This window comes from Topomyia yanbarensis, chromosome 1, assembly GCF_030247195.1.
Source record: "Topomyia yanbarensis strain Yona2022 chromosome 1, ASM3024719v1, whole genome shotgun sequence".
In the NCBI taxonomy this organism is placed as follows: domain Eukaryota; kingdom Metazoa; phylum Arthropoda; class Insecta; order Diptera; family Culicidae; genus Topomyia; species Topomyia yanbarensis.
In genome coordinates, this window is record NC_080670.1 from 150,458,123 (window position 1) to 150,478,059 (window position 19,937).

A 19,937-nucleotide genomic window follows, 5' to 3' on the forward strand; every position below is an offset into this window, starting at 1 on the left:
CTTATTATACCATCCTACCCAACTAGTCTACTAACCATGCATATAGAATTTGGCAGACCTACTTTGCTGAAAATTAAGTAATTTAAATTATCAGCACGATTATCCAATCATGCCTAAAATACCAAAAGTCCAGTAATTTTAATTAATAAAAATTATAATTAGTTACTTCTTATGGTCTGCCATCTGTCTGATAATGAATTGACAATTATAAATTTACAAATTGAACCTGATACTGGATGCAGACAAAATTTCTTGGACCAATCGTTCTGAATTTTGCACAATTCTTCTTCTTCACATCATTCTCCAGGCAACTACAAGAGCTTTTTGCAAACTGCTTGATCGATCGTAGCGGTAGGACCCATTTCTATCTTTCGATCGTCGATCAGCACACAAAACCAACACACAAAAACAACGACACCAGGATGGACTGTGATATTGAACAAAGCAATTTGAAATTATATAGACGAACAACCGACCGCCAGCGGCGGTGGCTGGACAGGACTGCCTTAGATTTTTATTTTGTTCACTTATCTACAGATAATGAAAATCACTGGCTAGGAGATGTACAAATAGTGCGCTCTGCCGCAACACTGCTAAATATTATTATTTTACAATAACATGTTAATCGTTGTTTTAGCAATAATCGGACTTTGGTTTCAAAGTACTACGAAAAAATCGAAAATCGACCAAAAAATAAAAGATCCCTTAATTACTTTTGAAATGCTTTGAAAAAACAACTGCGCAAACGTCTCAACGTTTGTCCAGTAGATTTTGAGTTATGGTGTATACCGCAAAACAAGATTTCGATGTGGCGCCTGACTGAAAAGACAAAGAATCTTTGCATCGAAAAAAATTAAAGTATCCATTTTTTTGTCGATAAAGCTTACACAACCCCCCTTAAGTTCCGACACGATTTAAGCGATTTTTCCGTATTCAACTTTTTGCGTAATTTTGTCAAGTCATCTGTCTAGTCTCAGCTTTCACAGCTCTTTCATACCCTGTGCATATCTGTTCTATCATAAAGAATTAAACGAAAATTTGTACTACAGCGGAAATGCAAATCGTTTAAGATATGCTAGAAAATTATAAATTACGAAGCAATACAAGCAAGCTCCGATAACATTTAAATAACGATCAAAATGAGAATATTTGTAACAGTTTGTTTGCCGTCATATTTAAAAGTGTTACTTAGGCTATATGGCAGGGCTTCATTTACAATTTTTTATTCAATCTTAGTTTTGAACTCTTTCAAAAGCAGTAAAAATATAATAAACTTCCACTTGCTTATGGTGTTCTTTGTGAGAAGATACAACTAGAAAAGGGAACAAATTGTGATTATATATTCTCGTCATGTAAAAATAACTAAAAAATTGTGAGCAAATTAAACTGCACTCATTTTGATAGCCATAGGTAAACTAACGAACGAAAAAAAATTTCAACTCTGAATCCAATTATAAAATTTCGTTCGACAGTTTGTTTCAATATGATTCAACTTCTGCTAACCTGCAATATAACTCTTCGATGTGGCGTTTTGAAATGAGCGTGTAGCACCTTCTAGATATAGGACGATAAAGAATATTTAAAAAAATGCATTTAAAATTCGATTATACCTGTTTTTCGTACGGGATAAAACTTGCTTACTTGCCCTCATATGGTTTGTGTGCAACATGGGCCATAATATTGCACATAAAGTTCGAAAAGTTGATTCAAATTATTGAGATGTATGCAAGAGGAACATGGCGGCCTTTTACACTGTTTTCATTTGGCTTCAGGATGCAGCCATTTCTGCAATGACAGGTACTAACGTCTTAGGCCGGACTAAACTCAGGCCTAAAATCAAAGATAGTACCGTGTGGCGGTACCAACTAGATTCAAGCTTACCGCTATTAAAGAATTGAAAAAATCACAGAAAAATGTTATGATGAAAAAATGATTTTTTGGGTACAACCCACGAACAAGAGAGTTTGCATGTTTAGCAAGTAGTACAATTTTCTATAACTTTGTTATTGACATCATGATTAATCACAATTCAGTATACATCAAAAGAAGGGCACAATGAATTAAACGCACGTTTTGGTACCATAGCGACCACTGTGCATTTGTGAAACGTATGTGTTTGTGATTCGAGGACAGGTGGCTTGAGGATATGTATGCATGCTCAAAGCATTATAGATGATAAATTGATGCAACTGATTAGAATGTTTTAACAATAAGTGAACATTTATTCCATAGCTTTTTCCAAGATTGTAACAATAAATGAAATAACATTTTATTGTAATAGATGAAATCTGTCGTAATTTTAGGTATAGTATTTCGTTTTCTGGTTGACTTTGGCTGTATTAAACTCATTGACATACCGACGTGACACTCTATTTCTAAATTTGGCAAGCTTTCATTAACGGTACAGTCTCAATCATACACTCTTAGAAAAAATGAAAATTACATTTGACTTAAACAATGTAGCGACTTATTTTTCAGTCTGATACTAGGATTTTACATGTTCTGATTCTTTCTGTAAATTCTGTAAAATTAAATTTTGTGACTCTTTTGATGTAAAATTCAGACTGAATGACCCAGGAAAAGCCGAACAACTCACATTTTTACATGTAATTAAATGTAAATTTATGAGAATTGGGACGCTCCTTTTTGTGCATCAGGCAAGATGTAAAGTTACAAGATTTTTTTTGCTGTGTAGTAACTCGTACTGTCAAATACAAATGTCAAATCATTTAAACTGCCATTTGTATTAAGAACCCTCTGGAAACAGTCTGGCCAATATTTTTAGCATAGTACCTGTTTAGTAGGAGAGTTGTTAGGTTACAGGAGAGAAATAGCCAGCGAATAATATATGAATAAACTTGATTCATACACTTCAGCTGATTTTAGTGTCGGAAACATTCTTTGTGGCAAGTTTGGAACGCGTGCGATTTGTTAAAGAATCGCCTACATGTGAAAAACTTTCCAATAATAAGAGTTTGGAGACATCGAATGAAATTTTCTTCTTGGAAAATCTCCTTGGACATAGTTCAGACAAATAGAAAAATTATTGCCGCAGGAATCGACTTTCACGCTCGTCTTGCATAGTACTCTTCTATACAGACAGTAATTGATTGGGTGGTTCCCTCCTGTTGGCTTCCGAGTATTAAAAACAGCAGCTAGCTATAAAACTAACCACACATTTAACAAAATCTATCATGTACCGTGTCGAGGTATGTGGTTTTAGAGATGGTCAAGTTTGTCGAAGAGTGCTCGTAATAATGTTAGAAATGTTGTTAGAACAAATTGATTAAAATTCAATAAAACAAGTTAAATTTGTAATTATTACTGCTGTTAAGTCCATTCAAGGGTATCACGACAGTTTTAACGATGATGACCGTAATATGAAAGACAGGAGAGAATTGAATGACGCAGTAGGCAAGCAGACGAATTCGCCGCGAAAAAGGCCTTCGCGCGCCATTGAAAGTTTTGTGCATTAGATCCAACGGATTATCAATAACATATTGGACATATTGTAAACATATCAAAGATCCACGGATCCGTTAAACTACCAACCGTAAGTTGGCGGTATGTATGTGCTCGCCAGAAAGTAAGCAATCGAATTGAAATTCAACTACATACTACTACTACTTAACCAACATAAATACTCTAAATCACAATATCGTTCACAACTTCTACAAAACAAAATGTTATGCAACAAAAACACATTGGACAATGTATTTCACACTACTTGATGTACACACCGAGAAACAGTTTCTTATGTCTAACAGAAACGGTGAAAAGGGGACTTCGCCAACTTATCCCAACCGCCAACTAACCCCGGGTTCCCTTATGTAATGAATTTCAAAAAAAAAAAATTTCGATTAGTTTCATGACAAGATGGCGGACGGCTCAGTAGCATTTTTCCCCGTTCGCGATTTTTTTTTGGAAGATGTCCATGGCCGAAAAACTATCTATGGTGATTTTTGACCTAGAGGCAAAAACTTAAGTTTTTCTGATTCCTTATAACAATAGCAAGCGATTTACGTAGGATTTTTTCTCAATATTTTGATTTTTGGCAAAATTGAACGAAAAAACGCCAAAAATTTCATAAAAATCGACACAAAAAAGTTACTTTAAAGGAAATTAAGCAACAAAAAATTAAAATCCTACGTACGTCGCTGAAGAAATCAATTTCGAATATACTGTGAAAATTTCGAAGCGATAAAAAATCATTTGTTCGAGTAACATTTCCGGTCAGCTCAAAAAAGTGGATTCGAGAAAAATGCGGTTAAAGTTTTCAGTAAACTCGAGCTTTACAAAAGAGGCGTTGCAGCAAAATTGAAAATTTGAACATTTTCGTCTTCCATTTTTTGGGATATCGTTTTTAACACCTTAAAACACATTTAAGATTAATAAATAAAAAAATCGACCATTTAAAAATGGTGTAACTCTTTTAGCTTCTGGTACACTGTTTAGTTATTTGTCAGCAGTCAGTGGAACTGGAAGATTTCTTTGTCAAAGTTTATTCATAGTGTGCTACGGCTTTACATGGAAATTGAAAAGAGAAACATCGAAATATTGCATTGGGTGTGGGTGTTGCGACAGCTCTGGGTTTTCCACGGTCTGGTCACCCTAACTAACAGAAAAATTGAGAAACCTACCTATTCTACCAGGCAGACCGTGAAGAAGATGGCGTATGAACTACGACTTGAAGCTAATCAGACTGGAGCATGGAGATGTTCACAGCGGGCAATGTTGAAGGAGACCAGAGGAGCCTTGAGAGGCAGGTGACATACGGTCATGAACAGAGGGAACTAGAGACAATTTCTTGATACAGCAAATGACTTCACGGCATTACACTGAAGGTAAAGTCGACATATACGACAGATCAATACCGCCAGCCAGCTGCCTTCGGCGATGGAAAGATTGGAGTCACGTTTGTCGCAATGTTTATAAAAATGTTTGTTAGGATAGCTGCTCTGAAGCATCAAAAAAGATAGCACAGTTACGACTATTTTTGTGAATGTTGCGTTGTCGTCTAAGAAGTATTTTGGTATGCTTTTCGATATAAGTGGAACAGTAAATTTCAATGTAACGATTTAGTCATATGTAGAAAAAAGTGATTACCAAGTATTAATCAAATTGAATTTATCTCAAGAAAAATCGTCCATTGCGTTAAAAGAATAATAAATACCATTGATCAATGTATTAAAAGAGTTCTAAAAATATTCAGTTTCATTTTAATGTTAAATACAATGTTTATCATCAATCGTGCTTCTTTTTGCCGCTTCCAAGACGCACGACATGCACCAATAATATAGTCCGGATGCATATCTCTCCAGGTACGTGTCCATGTTTTACTGAGGCTTGACGTGCTTGTGTGGAGTGTAGGGCAGACATTAGCCTTCATGACGCGCAATACTGAATAATGTTCCTTGGCTTGTTTACTCATGGAACGCATAGGATCTACCCGAATTTTCCTTTTGATGGCTGCAGCGGTAAATCTCGGAATCCAAATTGATTTCATACGGCCTGTGGATACCTTCACAGATAGTATTCTTTTCTTACCTCAGTGTAATACCCATCGCGCAAATAATATCACGCATACGGTAACTATTAAACGTCTGCTCTTTATCCTAAATGTTTTATATACTGACCTCTAAATAAGTAGCTGTGGGAGTTCAATACATAACAATAATATTGTTAACACCTCTAGTTCTTATCAGCCTCCCACGAAAATATACACTAGTTGGTACTCTTGTGATTAGTCGTTCAAAGTCGTTATAGCTTATTTTTACCATACTTTTTCTGTGGTAAAGTATAAATCTACAGAAACATATTTTTGCTCTAGAAAGGGAGGGGGATATTCATCATAAGTCTGCAAGATATAAATAAAAAGTCTGAAACAAGATAGCGTACGGCGATACGCTGAAAGCTAGATTTGGAAAGGTCAGGGGAGCAACAATTCAACCGAGAAGTAGAATGTCGGATGCTGGTCTCGCGCAGAATAACCTCGGTGATATGGTGCTTTAATTTTCCACCTTTCACCGCAATGTTTTGGCAATTTGAAGCCACTTTCAGGCAGCGATTTTAGTCTTTGGGGATTGACCAGCAAACCAAATTAAATAATTTCATCACGGTCTATCATCACGCAATGTTGGAAATGTTTTATGTACGACGTTAAATTAGATATTGATGAGTAATTTTGAACAAATAACGTCTATGAGTCCATGTGTCAGTATCATATGATTTTGCTGAAGTGGGCTGGAGACGTGACTGAGCTGTGATTGGAAATCAACTTCTACTCTGTGGCATAAAGTGCAAATATTTAGTCAGGCATCGTCAATGATTCGTTTGTGGGATCAGACTAAGAAGATAGTGCCAACAAGGGCATAGCATTCGAGGGCTTCCGATATTGACTACCATTCCAGGAATCGGAGTAATTGGTGATATGGGGCGGGGACCGTGAGACGTGTTTAATTTAGGTGGTTTGGAAAATGTACAGCAGAAGAAGAGATCGAGAAAGAATATTCGAAACGGTAAGAAATTGGTGATACGAAAATATCCATTACTGAAAATACTGTGAAAAGATATACTTTCGAGAAAGTCTGCTCTCCCGGCTTCTAATTGGGAGAATGCAGGGTCATGTCCAGTTCGAGAAAATATTTTTACAGTGTTTTCAGTGAATGGTGAAGGGTGATATTTTCGTAGCACAAATTGGTTTATTCAATGTTTGGGGAATACACAATTTTGTATTGTTTTATGCGTTTAGCTTGCAAGCTAAACGGCAAAAGTTTGTTTTCGCTTTTCGTCAGCAAATTATAACTTTTGGGTTTTGCTACCAGATTTTACTCGGAACTATTCTTTAGACGTTCACATATGTTGTGTCCAATTTGATGTTCCTTTATCGTCTAGCTACCCCCAAATTGATATTAGTTACTACCAAGATGAATTCGAAATACAAAAATTAGATTTTTCGAGGTGCTCTCCTGCTGAAATTAGGTCATACATTTTTTACATTTCTTATAAAAGAAATGTATAGAATTCGCTCAAACTTTCAAGATTTTTTCCGAGGCCCGGAGGGCCGAGTCTTATATACCAATCGACTCAGCTCGACGATTTGGGACAATGTCTGTGTGTGTGTGTGTCTGTGTGTGTGTGTGTATGTAACGGACAAATTCTCATTCGTGTTTCTCAGCAATGGCTGAACCGATCTTATCCAAACCAATTTTAAATGAAAGAACTAAAAAACAGTATGAACGCTATTAATTTGTTTTTGATTCTGATGTTTAGTTTCCAAGATATGAATGTTTGAATGCGTAAAAATGGCATTTTTTGCAGTTTTTTAGAATTATCTGCCGAAATTGACAATATAGATTAACAATTTATATGTTTTTAGACAGCTTTAACGAATACCTTTCGAACAAGCTATAGATTGTTGAAATCGGACTATTATCAAAAGAGATATTTAACATTAAATGCGGATGAAAGATTTTTATCATTTCCCATTGCCAGAAATATGACCAAAAACATGTAATCTATTATTAACGCCAAAACGGCTTATTTTAGGTCAATAGTATCTTCTGAGAATTTAATGGAGGAAATATGCCCTTTCTTTTGGTATTGTGCTTTTGCTGATTAATCCCCCTATGAGTGAGATATTTTCACAAATTTTCTTGGAAGTGATTATATCGAAATGATGCCTTCTACAAATTTGTAGCTCTTACTTTTGCGAATAACTTTACTGAAGACTTCAAATATCTATTTTGAATACTTTAAAAGTTATGGCTTGTTGTTTGTGGATTACTCTTTGTCGCCTATTTATTGTTCAATATAGAAATAATCCATTGAAATAAGCCAAACATTATTACGACAAATCGAATTTTGTATTTCATTTTTCTGTCTACAACCGCTAGAAATAATCACCGAACACTTCCAAGTTGTCTGGAAGGAACTTGATAACTTATCAGTGCAAAAATGTTCATTTGTGCGAACCTTCTGACTGCAATTTTTCTAACTAATGACCATCGGATCGATCTGAAACATATCGGAAAATGAAAAGCGAAATAAATAACTCCAAGCAACGGCGTAGCCCAGAGAAGGTTTTGGGGTTTAACACCATACAACGCCCCCCACCCCCCCACCACACCCAAAAAAATATTGGATTAAAGTTGAAAATTTATTGATGCAGACTGATTTAATTCAATATTACAATAACAATTATCTGATCCGTAGATTGATAACCTGTTGTTGTAAACATCATGAGGACTTTTGATAAATTGTCGAAATGGGGTCCTGATATGTAACTGATCTATTGGTCTTGATTTCACAGTTGTCTAATAGCATCAATATCAAATTCCTGCCCGAAAACATTCCAATAGAAAATTCCAGAGTTCTGTAATCAATCATAGTCCTCAGATTTATTTTCAAATTGATCTCGTTTTTGTAGAGATGTACTGTAATAAGGGTCTTTATTTAATAGGAAGAGAAGTTAAAATTGATTTAATGTCTATGAAACATAGAACTGCTTACCAACAAAATGCATAACTTTCAACATTTGCTAAAAATGTTCTTGCCTTTCTCATTCACTCTAAAATTCGTCAATCCAATCCCGACCCGGAGGGCCGAGTGTCATATGCCAATCGACTGAGTTCGTCGAGATCGGAAAATGTCTGTGTGTGTATGTATGTGTGTATGTGGAAAAAATGTGACCTCTGTTTCTCAGAGATGGCTGGACCGATTTGCACAAAGTTAGTCTCAAATGAAAGGTACAACCTTCCCATCGGCTGCTATTGAATTTTTTATTGATTGGACTTCCGGTTCCGGAGTTACGAGTTGAAGAGTGCAATCACACAGCAAATTCCCATATAAACTGAAATGAAAAATTTTCAAAATCAAATTTGTATTTTTGATGCCAAATGACTTTAAAATGCATGAAACATTGAGATGTTTGACAAAAATTGACTTTTTTTGGACTTTGGTACATTTTTGTCTTTCTCATATAGAAAGGTTATGCAATCACTCTAAAAATCGTCAATCATACCGGCCCGGAGGGAGTATGCAGTGAGGGGTTGCTACTTTAAAATTAAAACTAGTTTAAAATTTCTTAACAAGTTGAAAATTTTCGGCGGGACCTGGACCTCCCGGATCTTTCTCCATGATCCGCCGCTGGTTTCAAGCGATGTTTCAGTATCACATAGTATCTCAAGATCGTGGCTGTCGATCCATTGTATGTATGTGCAAATCGTACTGAACATGTAATATTCATTTCCACCATTGTATTGAACATAACCAGCCATGGAATCGTAGTCTGGACAAATGAGACAAGCACAATTGCACCACTAGATGGATTAAGACAGGTTTTTTGGGAATGCGTCGAGTTGAGACGAAAACGTAATATGATTAATAACGAGGATAACACTTTCCGAATATAGAGAGAAATTTATGAAAAATAACGATTTCCATTCGATTCTAGCAGGTTCTGATCGATTGTGATGAGCATTTGATTTTTGTTGTATGACCAATTATATGTATAGGTCAAATGTTTAAAATCAGTAATTTAAGGTCAAGATAGCATTATTTTGAAACCGCCAACTTCGGAGGTTTAGTATCTTCGATGAGTTTTACAAACGTTAAACAGCGCATCATTTGATAAAATAATTTTGACGGTATATCGTCCAAGAAGTATTTATGGTGATTTTTCTCAGGTTAATATTCATGACTACAATAAATTCTCAACAAATTCGCTAGACACGAACTCTGTTACTATTTTCTGAAAAATTAATTCTGCATAATTTGAAAACTTCAAAAATTACGGTTTCGGAATTATGCCGTTTGGACAGTATGATCGATTTTCACCAAACCCCCACCAAACCGAATTTCTGGCTACGCCGCTGACTTCAAGTAAGTAGAAACAAAGTCCTTCTACACTCGTTCACAAGAAACTTCTTCGAATGCTGAATATCTATTATAATACATTGAAACCCTGATTTTATCAGCCAAATATGAACATATGTTTGATGGGCTCTAGCAGACGAACAAGACTGAATTCGAGTAAATCCTTTCTTGAGCATGTTTTCCTTATCATGAAGATGGAAATATGCAAAAATAAAAAGTTCATCATAATCAGAAATAGTTATCAGACTACATCAAGGGACGGGAAGAATATTTTAACAGCTTCAGTTTATTATAAAGAAAAAAAATTGCTCGATTTAGTCAATGTCCCCATTTTGTCAGCCTAAAATACACCATGAGACTGATAAAAATGGGTCTTTATTGTATGTATTATTCACTGTGTTTTACATTAATAGGTACATTTCATTGTTGGGGATTTTTTATTGTATCGAACTACAACAATTTTTAGGTAATTTTCAAGGGATTTTTTTTATAGACTTCTTCCAAAATTTGGCGAACCTATTCCAATTCGTATACCAATTAATTGGTATACTTAAGGGTTAATATGTTACAGATAGAGAAAATACTGAAATTTTCAGCTTTTTTCTTACACAATATTACGAAAGATTATTAAACAATTTTTCTTAATAAGTTTGTGAAAATTATAAACTATTTGAAATTTTTTAATAGTATAATTTTTTTTATTTAACCGTGATTTTTCAATAAATAGTGACCATCGCTTCACAACGTAGTCTATTTTTCATGGCTTGCGGTGAGCACGATCTCTCGAATTGCTGAACTGAAAATTATGGAATAGAAATTAATTTTTAGTTTTCTTTAAAGATTAAACTCGCCTCGCAGATAGCTCTGAATTAGACCCGCTGGTGCCCTAAGACGATTTCGCTAGATTTTCAGAGCACTGTGCACACAGTGCATTAACGCAAGTGACGGAAGGTTATCGAAAAGTTTCGTGAAAATGAAAATTCCAGTAATGATGATGATTTTCCCAAACGGTTAGTTTTCGAGAGGTTTTTATTTGTTCTTTGGCATTAGGATTAGCGATAATAATTCAAATCAAGGATACTACTGGGAAGTCACCTTTGCAAAGAAGAAGAAAAAGTCGATGTCGAAGTAAAATTTGGAACTATGCACGCATGCACTTCAGAGATAGCGTGATATCAGGAGCTGCGATTTCATTTCAACCCTTTTTTGTGAAAATGGCGATACTTACAAATGTAAACATAAGGCTTTTTTCATACATGCGAATGAGGGCTTTGAAACGCAACCAATTAACCTAAAAATTTTGATTCTACGATATTGCTTTCTTAAACTACAGCAAAAAATACAACGGGCGAAACTGTATTTTTGTTTGTTTATTTAAAGTTTCGCCCTCCACGCTCCATGCAAACAAACAGGACGATACTTTTTTTGCTAGCAGTTTAGAAGCGAAACTGTCATTTTCGTATTTTTTTGAGGATTATCAAGCTGATACCAGCTGTAAATAGTAACAATGATCGCTATTGAAAAAAACCCGGACGAAATCGGTGGTGTAGAACGGTAGTTATTGTAAAAAAACGTAAGAACGATACTTCAATGCTGATAGGTGGGACCGAAAAAGTAAACAATCGCCAAAGGGGCGATACTATCATTTTGTAAATTTCAATAGCAAAAACAAATTTTAATTTAATAATTTCAAATACTTTATGAAGTTTTGGGTTTCGATCACTGAATCATGCAATCTAGGATATAAAAAACACAATAGTTCTTAAATAGGAAATAAAAGTCTGGAAATATTCACTGTTGATTTTCTTTGAATGGTATCACTGCTAGTATCACCCTTTTCAAGAAAAAGCGTTGATTTCTCAGTCGTGTTGGAAATTTGAGTAAAGTATAAACTTCAAATCGATTCAAAAAAAATCAATTTTTTTTGGCTCAGTACAATATATAACCCCTTTAGGAAAATTCAGTTTTCCCACCACAATATAGATATTTTATTAACAGAGCAATAACAACATTTCGTTGGTATGTCTATTTTATGGGCCATTTTTTCGCTTTCCCATTGATTTGGTTTGAGATTTCTAGCACTGATGTTGTCCTATGCTGATTTGAGCGATTCTCTGAGTCCTGCCACTATCCCAAGTAGTATGTGTTATCAAAAACATCGCGAAGCAGAAAGTTCTAAATGTTCTCAAACGATATAATATCCGAAGAGTGATAAGAGTTATAAGAAATGTCTCATCACACTGTTAGGTGGATTAAACACGTTTTTCTTTAAGAAAAAAAACTTTTTACATTTAGCAGAAAAGAGTGTTCATAAATTAGAGGAGAGGTGATGTGAAAATGAGACAGTTTGTGATATATGGGTCAGGGGAAGTAGGCTAGAACGTAAGGTAAGGTGTTTTTACTGCTGAAAAAAGATCATTTCAAATTTATTTCGCGCTGAGGGAGGGCGGATGAAGAAAATTGTATCGTGGAGTGGTACAAAATCAATTTTGAATAATTGTTGCGGCGCATGATATATGAATGATCCCACAAATCAATCGTCACGTCCGGGACCCAGATAGCATTCTGTATTACAATTTTTTCAACATTCAACACAATCCCTACTCAACAATAGAATTTAGATAGTTTTTTCTAGTTTTGAAGTAGAATACTTCAAACGTTTCAATATAGGGGTTCCGTTTCAAAATTTTCTGCTGGAATTTTATCCGATTTTTTTAACGTTAATATCTGCCGTTGTACTGGATGAAAAAATAAGATTATTGCGCTATCTGATTGGAAATATGTACAACAATTTTGTATCCAATTCCGTAGAATGTACAATTACTAAAAATAACGGAAATAATGGATTTATTGCAACCAGTAATTATCTGATCCATGATTGGTCGGTACAATTCGATCAAGCAGCGAGCATTGCTAGGGCTGCCCTTTTGTCATCCAGCGAACCTCGACGCGTATAAAAAGGGGGAACATAAGAAAAATTCGTTAGTTTGTGTACTGACGTTGTAAGCGTAGCAGCGGCTACATTTCAAGTCAGCCTGCATTCTACGGTGGTAGGTAATAAATCCCATGACTGCCACTAGGTGCTAATAGCATTTCATGCACTGGTGTAGTGGCGTGCCAGTTTCACGCATACACAGAAGATGCAACGATGACACACCACAGAAAAAGCAGAAAGCTCTTTCTTTCGGAGCAAAAACAATGGATTGGCGATTGGGTGGTTTGGTGCGAGAGAACCGCGCTCTCTTGCTCTTTAAAATATATGTGGCGTCAGGTAAGTGTTCAGATAAATTCGCCACGGCGCGCGTTCCAGAGTACACCGTGATGAATTTATCTGTGTGTTTCCTCTGGCAAGCGGTAGTGCGGGTGCGATTGACGATTTGATAAACACTGGTTGTTCCGTTGTGTAAAGGAGACGGTGTTAGCTAATTGGAAGCTGATATTATGATTTTCTGTTGATGATTTGAAATGTGTTACTTCGTAAAGCTTATTTACGAGTTTATAAATTTTTACACTACCCTAAAAAACTTAAAATGCTCGGTCCTCGAGGCAAACTGGGAAAAAGTTTTACATATGGTCGATGTTAAGTCAGACCGGACAAAGTCGCAAAACATCAAAAAATGAGATAATGATAGCAATGGATAGAGAATTTCTTCATATACATTCGAATTTTGCCAGATTTCAAATATGTAACAATAAACAAGAATTATGGCAGAAATTAATTTCTAATTATAATGTAAAGGATGCTGCTATTTAAACTTTAAACTCGTTTTTCTCGAAATCAATTTATTGTCACTTGGTCCGGTCTGACTTAACACCGACCATATCATCATGGTATAAACACAGTGAAATAAATATCCGTAAAACCAGACTAATTGTGTAACAGATTGATGCATGACGGAATTTTTGCATCCACATTAGGCTTATTATATATTCGGCTAAATGACGCAATGTGCATTTTACTTTTTTGTTTGCGAATAACGCAGCTTAACAAGTGAAAAACTCCATTAAAAGTAATTTCCTGGTACTGCATTTGTTATCGATTATCATACGTGATAGGATACGTGAGTGGGATAGATAGGACAAATCTGGCTAGGAGCCAAATACTTGCAGCGGCCGTACTACCGAATTGTGATCTAATAGCAGGTGGAGAAAAACTTTATCTACTTTACTTTAAGGACGATGACAATGTTTTCGTGGATAAAAGTTTTACGAAAGCACTCTGGCATCGAGGTTAGATTTTTGTTTATTTTTCGTATTTAAAGCAAGCGGACCGAAACAATTTGAGTTGATATTGCATTGAAGATCGATAAAACAAGTCACAAACTGTTAACCTTTGGACCCTTTAGTCCATACACCAGTGTAAACAAAGACAGCATAACGCGAGCAAGAGAGTTTGTCATACTGTGGTTCGGTAAGAACGTGAACATCATATAATGATGCCATGCTATATATTGATGTATAGCTGTTAGGAGGAACTATTGGAATTGTACGATATGTGTATTGGATAGTATAGTGGTGTTGTCATATTCAGCAATAACCCAGTCTGATTATTTTTCTCCATTTTTTGTTAATGACCTTTTGAGTCAATTTTAAACTGTTGTAACGGTATTTAATTAGCAAGGAACTGGAAGGTGAAGTATATTTTTCAATATTAAGAGCTACGCTAGGAGGTTGAAGAAAGTTTAGCAAGGCATGGAATAGGGTCATATGAGCAAGATTAGAGTTTCCCGGCGACTTAACCTTTTGTCTGCTACCACAGGAGTCAGGATCTTTTGGCATTAGCAATTCGAATCACCTGAGTCTGCGGCATGTCCGGACGAGCGTAAAGTGTTTTATTCATTTCGTTTATTTTATAGGCACAAATGCGTTAGCTTGGCGGTGCCAAATTCTTTTGTTTTTACATTTTGGATATTTTAAAACTAGGAGGTTACAATGTTGAAATTTTTTTTTTAAAAGAGAAAAATTTTACAGCTATCTTAAGACTAGAAAAAAGATTCTATATACAAGAGAGGGGGCAAAAGATTTTTATGAAAAAATTTAAAACAAGGAATTCAATAGTAATAGTTTTTTAGGAAATATTTACAGATATCTTAAAACTAACAATATAGTTTGGTACACAAAAGGGGGAACAAATATTTATGAGAAATTTCACAGGTGTTGACCAGCCATTGCAAATCAGTTCAGCGAGCATTGGTCACGTATCTAGGGCAGATTCCTATGTGAAAATAATGTGATTGGCCGCTAAGCCACGTAAAACCTAGCGAAGAGGCTGCTAAGGGAATTTAATCTGTTGCGACCAAGAACGTTAAAGAATTGTATGGTAAACCCCAACCAGTTGATAAACGACTCCGGACCGGGTAGTATCAAGCACTAACTCAAAAACGATTGCGATCAGCACTACTAAACCAACTGGCATTAACAATAACGAACAACCAACATCACAACAGCTAATTCCTGCAAGAGCAGTTTTGTATAATTTATTATATGTGTTAAACTATGGTAATTGGTAATTAGTATACGACAGTTTACACGACGCCACACGCGTTACGGGATGATACTGCCAAAGTAGTGTCGAAAGGGGGTTATTAAAGATTATCTGACACGTTCTTGATGTCATGTCATTAGCGTAAGGATGTTCTCTGTAATGGGTTTCTTGTATGCTTCAAATTGGACGGTATACGTGCCATGTTATGTTTTGGCATCTCCACCCCAAACTCCAAATCTCTACAAAGTCGCTTCGAGAACCCTTTCAACCCTAATTTGAAAACCGCAAGGTGAAAATATATGTTGCGGCCATGATTAGATATTTCTATTGTTTGCGTAGATAGCTAAACTTCCATAATATTCAGACTCTTATAAAACCCCTAAAATTAAGGACCCAAACCCAATCAATTGATGGAAACTCTACTTTGTGTAATAGAAATGTTTACTTTGGCTTAATACTTGAATAAATCTTTGGATAAAATTGAATCGAACCCTTTGAAAAAAGTACCGCTATGCGACAGCTAACAGAAATGTACAACTGAACCGATATTATCCTTTCGCATACTCCCCCACCCACTACGCCTTGCCTTGTTTGGCTTTGTTTGTGCGCTTCATTCTGCGATCGGGTGGAAAATGCACAATCATGTTTCAGATGGATCCACGCTGCCGCTGTCGTACAAACTCCTTGCCTCGCGTTTCTTGATTGCCATGACTGTTTTTGTCGAACGCGTCCCAAACGAGACCGACCGAATACAGGAAGCAATGGAATGATTACTTTTTGTTCGGATTCTTTGAAATCGAACACATTTCATGTCGTTTTCTGTTCAATTCCTTTTCCCATGTGGAAGAACGAAACTGCCACTTGGTACCTCACTGGATGTATCATTGTCTGAAGGGTATTGTATATCTTTTGGAGATTTTTCACCTGCCACTTTGTTACGGTGCTGATCTGGTTTACTCTGACGTGTCATCGGATAATGTTGCATCTTCAAGAAGGGGCCCCATATTGTAAAGTGCAGCAAATGGGGAATTTAGTTCTACTCAAGTAGAAAGCGTTTTATTCGGAGAATTGATACCGTTTGGAATACATTGCAGAATTCTTCTGGATTTATTGCAGAATAGTAGTAAGTGTTTGTCATTTTTATCTATGATTATTTTACAGAAACTTAGATTCAAATTTTGTTTCAGTTTAAAAATGGTGCATGTGAAAGTTTAATTAACTGAGTTGAAACGTTACCCTATATTGGTCTTTTATTATACATGAAATACTACAGTGTCTTCCATATTTATACGTTTACCCTATTTTTTAAGCATATAATATTTTCGATTCAAACAAGCTACACCAAATTTTCTTAGATTATACAAGTAAATTAACGATTTTTCTCGAAGATTGGGTACCCTGATGCATCTTGTTCGTTCCTAGTGACAGTTTAAGTAAAAAAAGTGGTGTCCAACAGAGTTAAAAATAATCGAAGCTCTTTTTTGACGGCTGAAAATGAACCTGATGCGACTCGCGGTGAATAGAAAAAATATTCATTCAAATATCCATGTTATTCATTCAGTTGAATATCGTACAATATATTCGTTCCACTAATTATATAGGAAAATGTTTTCAAATGCCGGAAAAGTATATGAAACAACAATCATCATCGCTTACATTGTGCCAGGGCATACTTTGATACGTTTGATTCGTTGCTGCACGGCCGCTTCGTGTAATAATCGGAGACGAATGAAAATCTGCATGGATGAATGGGCGGTTTATTCGTTTGACGTTTTCAGCTGCGTCACTGAATATTGAAAATGAATGCGGCTGAATTTGATCAATTTTCATTCAATGAATTTGAATATTTTTAACTCTGGTGTCCAATAGTCCAGGTATGTAGAATACCACATCACACATGGCCGCAAGCAGTCCCAATTTTTATAATAAATTCCGAGACGTCGTGTGCTGTTAAATGTTTTATACTGATGGAACGCACATCAATTCTTGTCTAATGAGTAAGTAACAACCATAAAGGTGTTACGACTATTTCGTGTTCACCCTTTAAACGCTTTTTTGATGGCCTATTTGTTAAATACTGACCTATAGTGTCCATTCCCATACCCCCATTGAATGAATTTAATGGTGTTTACAGAGCAAATTACAACCCTCCGAGAAGTGCCATTGATTGTCATTTTCACAATGTACACGAGATCTATTGACCGCCAATTACCTTTACGTGTTTGTAATTTATTAAGTTGTGAATGTGTATGACATCGCCATATCATTGCCAAAAGATCTGCCTCAAGTGCTTCCTTTTGTGGTTCTAGGATTTATCCGACATTGTGGTCCAAGAATCGTTCATGCAGCTCTAATTAATCTTATTTTTTCTGCTAAATTTGCACTAATCGGTTCAACCCCAATAAAAGCTTGACTAGAGCTTGAGACCGATAGCCTCATAGAATGGATTGCTCTCTGCTCGGTGGTGAGAAGCAAAATCGCTGATGACAACCAGCAAAGTCTCGATTCTTATCAGTAGGTATGGCGTGCTGTTTGATTTATGGAGCGGAACGCCTGGACATGGAGGAACTCGGAACAACTTTGGTACATTTATCAGGAATGAGTCGTTTGATTCGCTCGCCTGTGATGCTGGATTGGGGGTGGAAATCAAGCACCACCGGAATGGAACATTTGTATAGAAGATGTATCGATAAAGTGGACAAACGTGTCTTTAGTATCGGAATGCGAGATAAACTGGAGACTGGTCGATTATATTTCATGCTCGATAAAGACGTCAAATTGTAACAAGGCGGAACGAGTTTTTGTCTTTTTCGTGGGAGTTAATCAAAACAAAATTTTCTCATTTTTGTTGTCGTACTATCTAAGTATTCTTGATGGGCCAATTTAATATGACATAATATGGCGCCGATTAAAGTTATGCGTTGCTTATGCAACGATAGATTGTACGTTTTTATGAACATAAAAATAATTTGAGTTTCTTTTTCTTTGCAGGTATGACACTGTGATTTCTGGAATAAACAATATGCTTAAATATATTAATGTATGTATCGATATGTATTAATATATACGCTAATGAATACGCCAAGAATGATGCCATTTATCGCACACAATGTAAGTAAGGTTCGCATTATTGTCGGTCAATAAGATGTAGTTCTATAGCTAATTGTATTCCTATTGCTATGTGTAAGAATTACTTTGTTTGCATACATAATAATAAGTTATAAGTCGGGTATTTTGAATTTGCTCGAGCTGCCGGGCAATAATGTATCCATTCCCTGCCGTTATAAGCCTATGGGATTCCCTATATACATGGGACGATTGTATGTCGTTTCCCGCAATACCATTTCCCGGAAAATCATTTCCCGGAATGCCATTTCCCGGAAAACCATTTCCCGGAATGTACTATTTCCCGGAATATCATTTCCCGGAATGTCCCATTTCCCGGAATATCGTTTCCCGGAATGTACCATTTCCCGGAATGTACTATGTACCATTTCCCGGAATACCATTTCCCGGAAAGTACTTTTTCTCGGCAATTTGTTATACTATTGAAATCTGGAGCACTTTGAGAACATTTGCATTTAGAACTATGTTGCTACTCAAATATTTGTTTGGTTCCCTTCACAGCTTGTCTTTGCTCGCTGATCATGTTAATGAATTTAAAAAACTAATGCTCATGCATATGTAATTTTATTTGAAATCATTATCAATCAATCGAAGGTCCAGAAAACAGCTTATGCTAAAAAGGAGGCGATATTAAAGAAGGTCGTAATTTAATTTAAAATTAATAGCATTTCAAAAATATGCTACGAAAATTTTAAAGAAGGCAAATCCATTTCATTGTATTTATTGTAATTTGTTATTGTTCCAAAGAAGGCTAATTCACATAGAAATTTTTAATACAAAGTGAAATTTAAAATAACTGAAGGCGTTTTCAATGCACTGTTACGGTAAACAAATATTAGTGAGAATAAAAATCAATGAAAGTCCAAGAGTATTTTCAGAGAAACTTCATACAGATTAAAGTAACATTCTACACAAAATTCCAAAGAAAAATGCATATTCATAAGAAGGCAGCATCTCAGACAAATACATTCACAATCTATAAAATTTCAAAGGTTCCTGGAATATTTATGACTAAATTTTAGCAAATGTTTTTATTTTTGCAGTACCTTGTACCTAATCTTCGTGAAAATCAATCAACGTATTCAGGGCATTTTTAGAGTACTCTAATTGGTTATCATAAAAATGTTGCTAACGGTGTGGAAAACACCGCCTATACAATTTCAAATATGGCTAAATTGATCGTTACGAATTTACGAATCTCCTGTAATGTTTGACCTAGTGTCAAAAACTAAAGTTTTTTTTCGATTCCTTAGAACGATAGAAAATGACACGTAGGATTTTTCTCCGCTATTTTAATTTTACGCTAAACGCTGAAAATATTACCAAAATCAGCACCCCATCATTTATAGAATATTTATCCGACTTTAAATATCATTGCTTTCGTTTCTCTTAGTCTTAAATTTGCTTAAAATGGCCAAAAAATCGATACAGACGTCATTAATTAACTAAA

At 35.6% G+C, this 19,937-nt stretch overlaps 1 protein-coding gene across 5 annotated transcripts in view; it reads left to right on the forward strand.

Moving 5' to 3' along the window:
- The window catches only part of LOC131677091 (serine-rich adhesin for platelets), a 260,189-nt gene that overhangs the window by 166,564 nt on the left and 73,688 nt on the right, over nt 1–19,937 (forward strand). For 2 of the 5 annotated variants that reach the window (XM_058956679.1, XM_058956713.1), the window contains exon 2: nt 18,353–18,472. The exons of the other annotated variants lie outside the window; for them this stretch is intronic. In XM_058956679.1, the coding sequence (XP_058812662.1) occupies nt 18,404–18,472 (69 nt within the window). In that variant the 5' untranslated portion in view covers nt 18,353–18,403. The remainder of the gene's footprint in view (nt 1–18,352; nt 18,473–19,937) is intronic. 5 annotated transcript variants of the gene reach the window in all.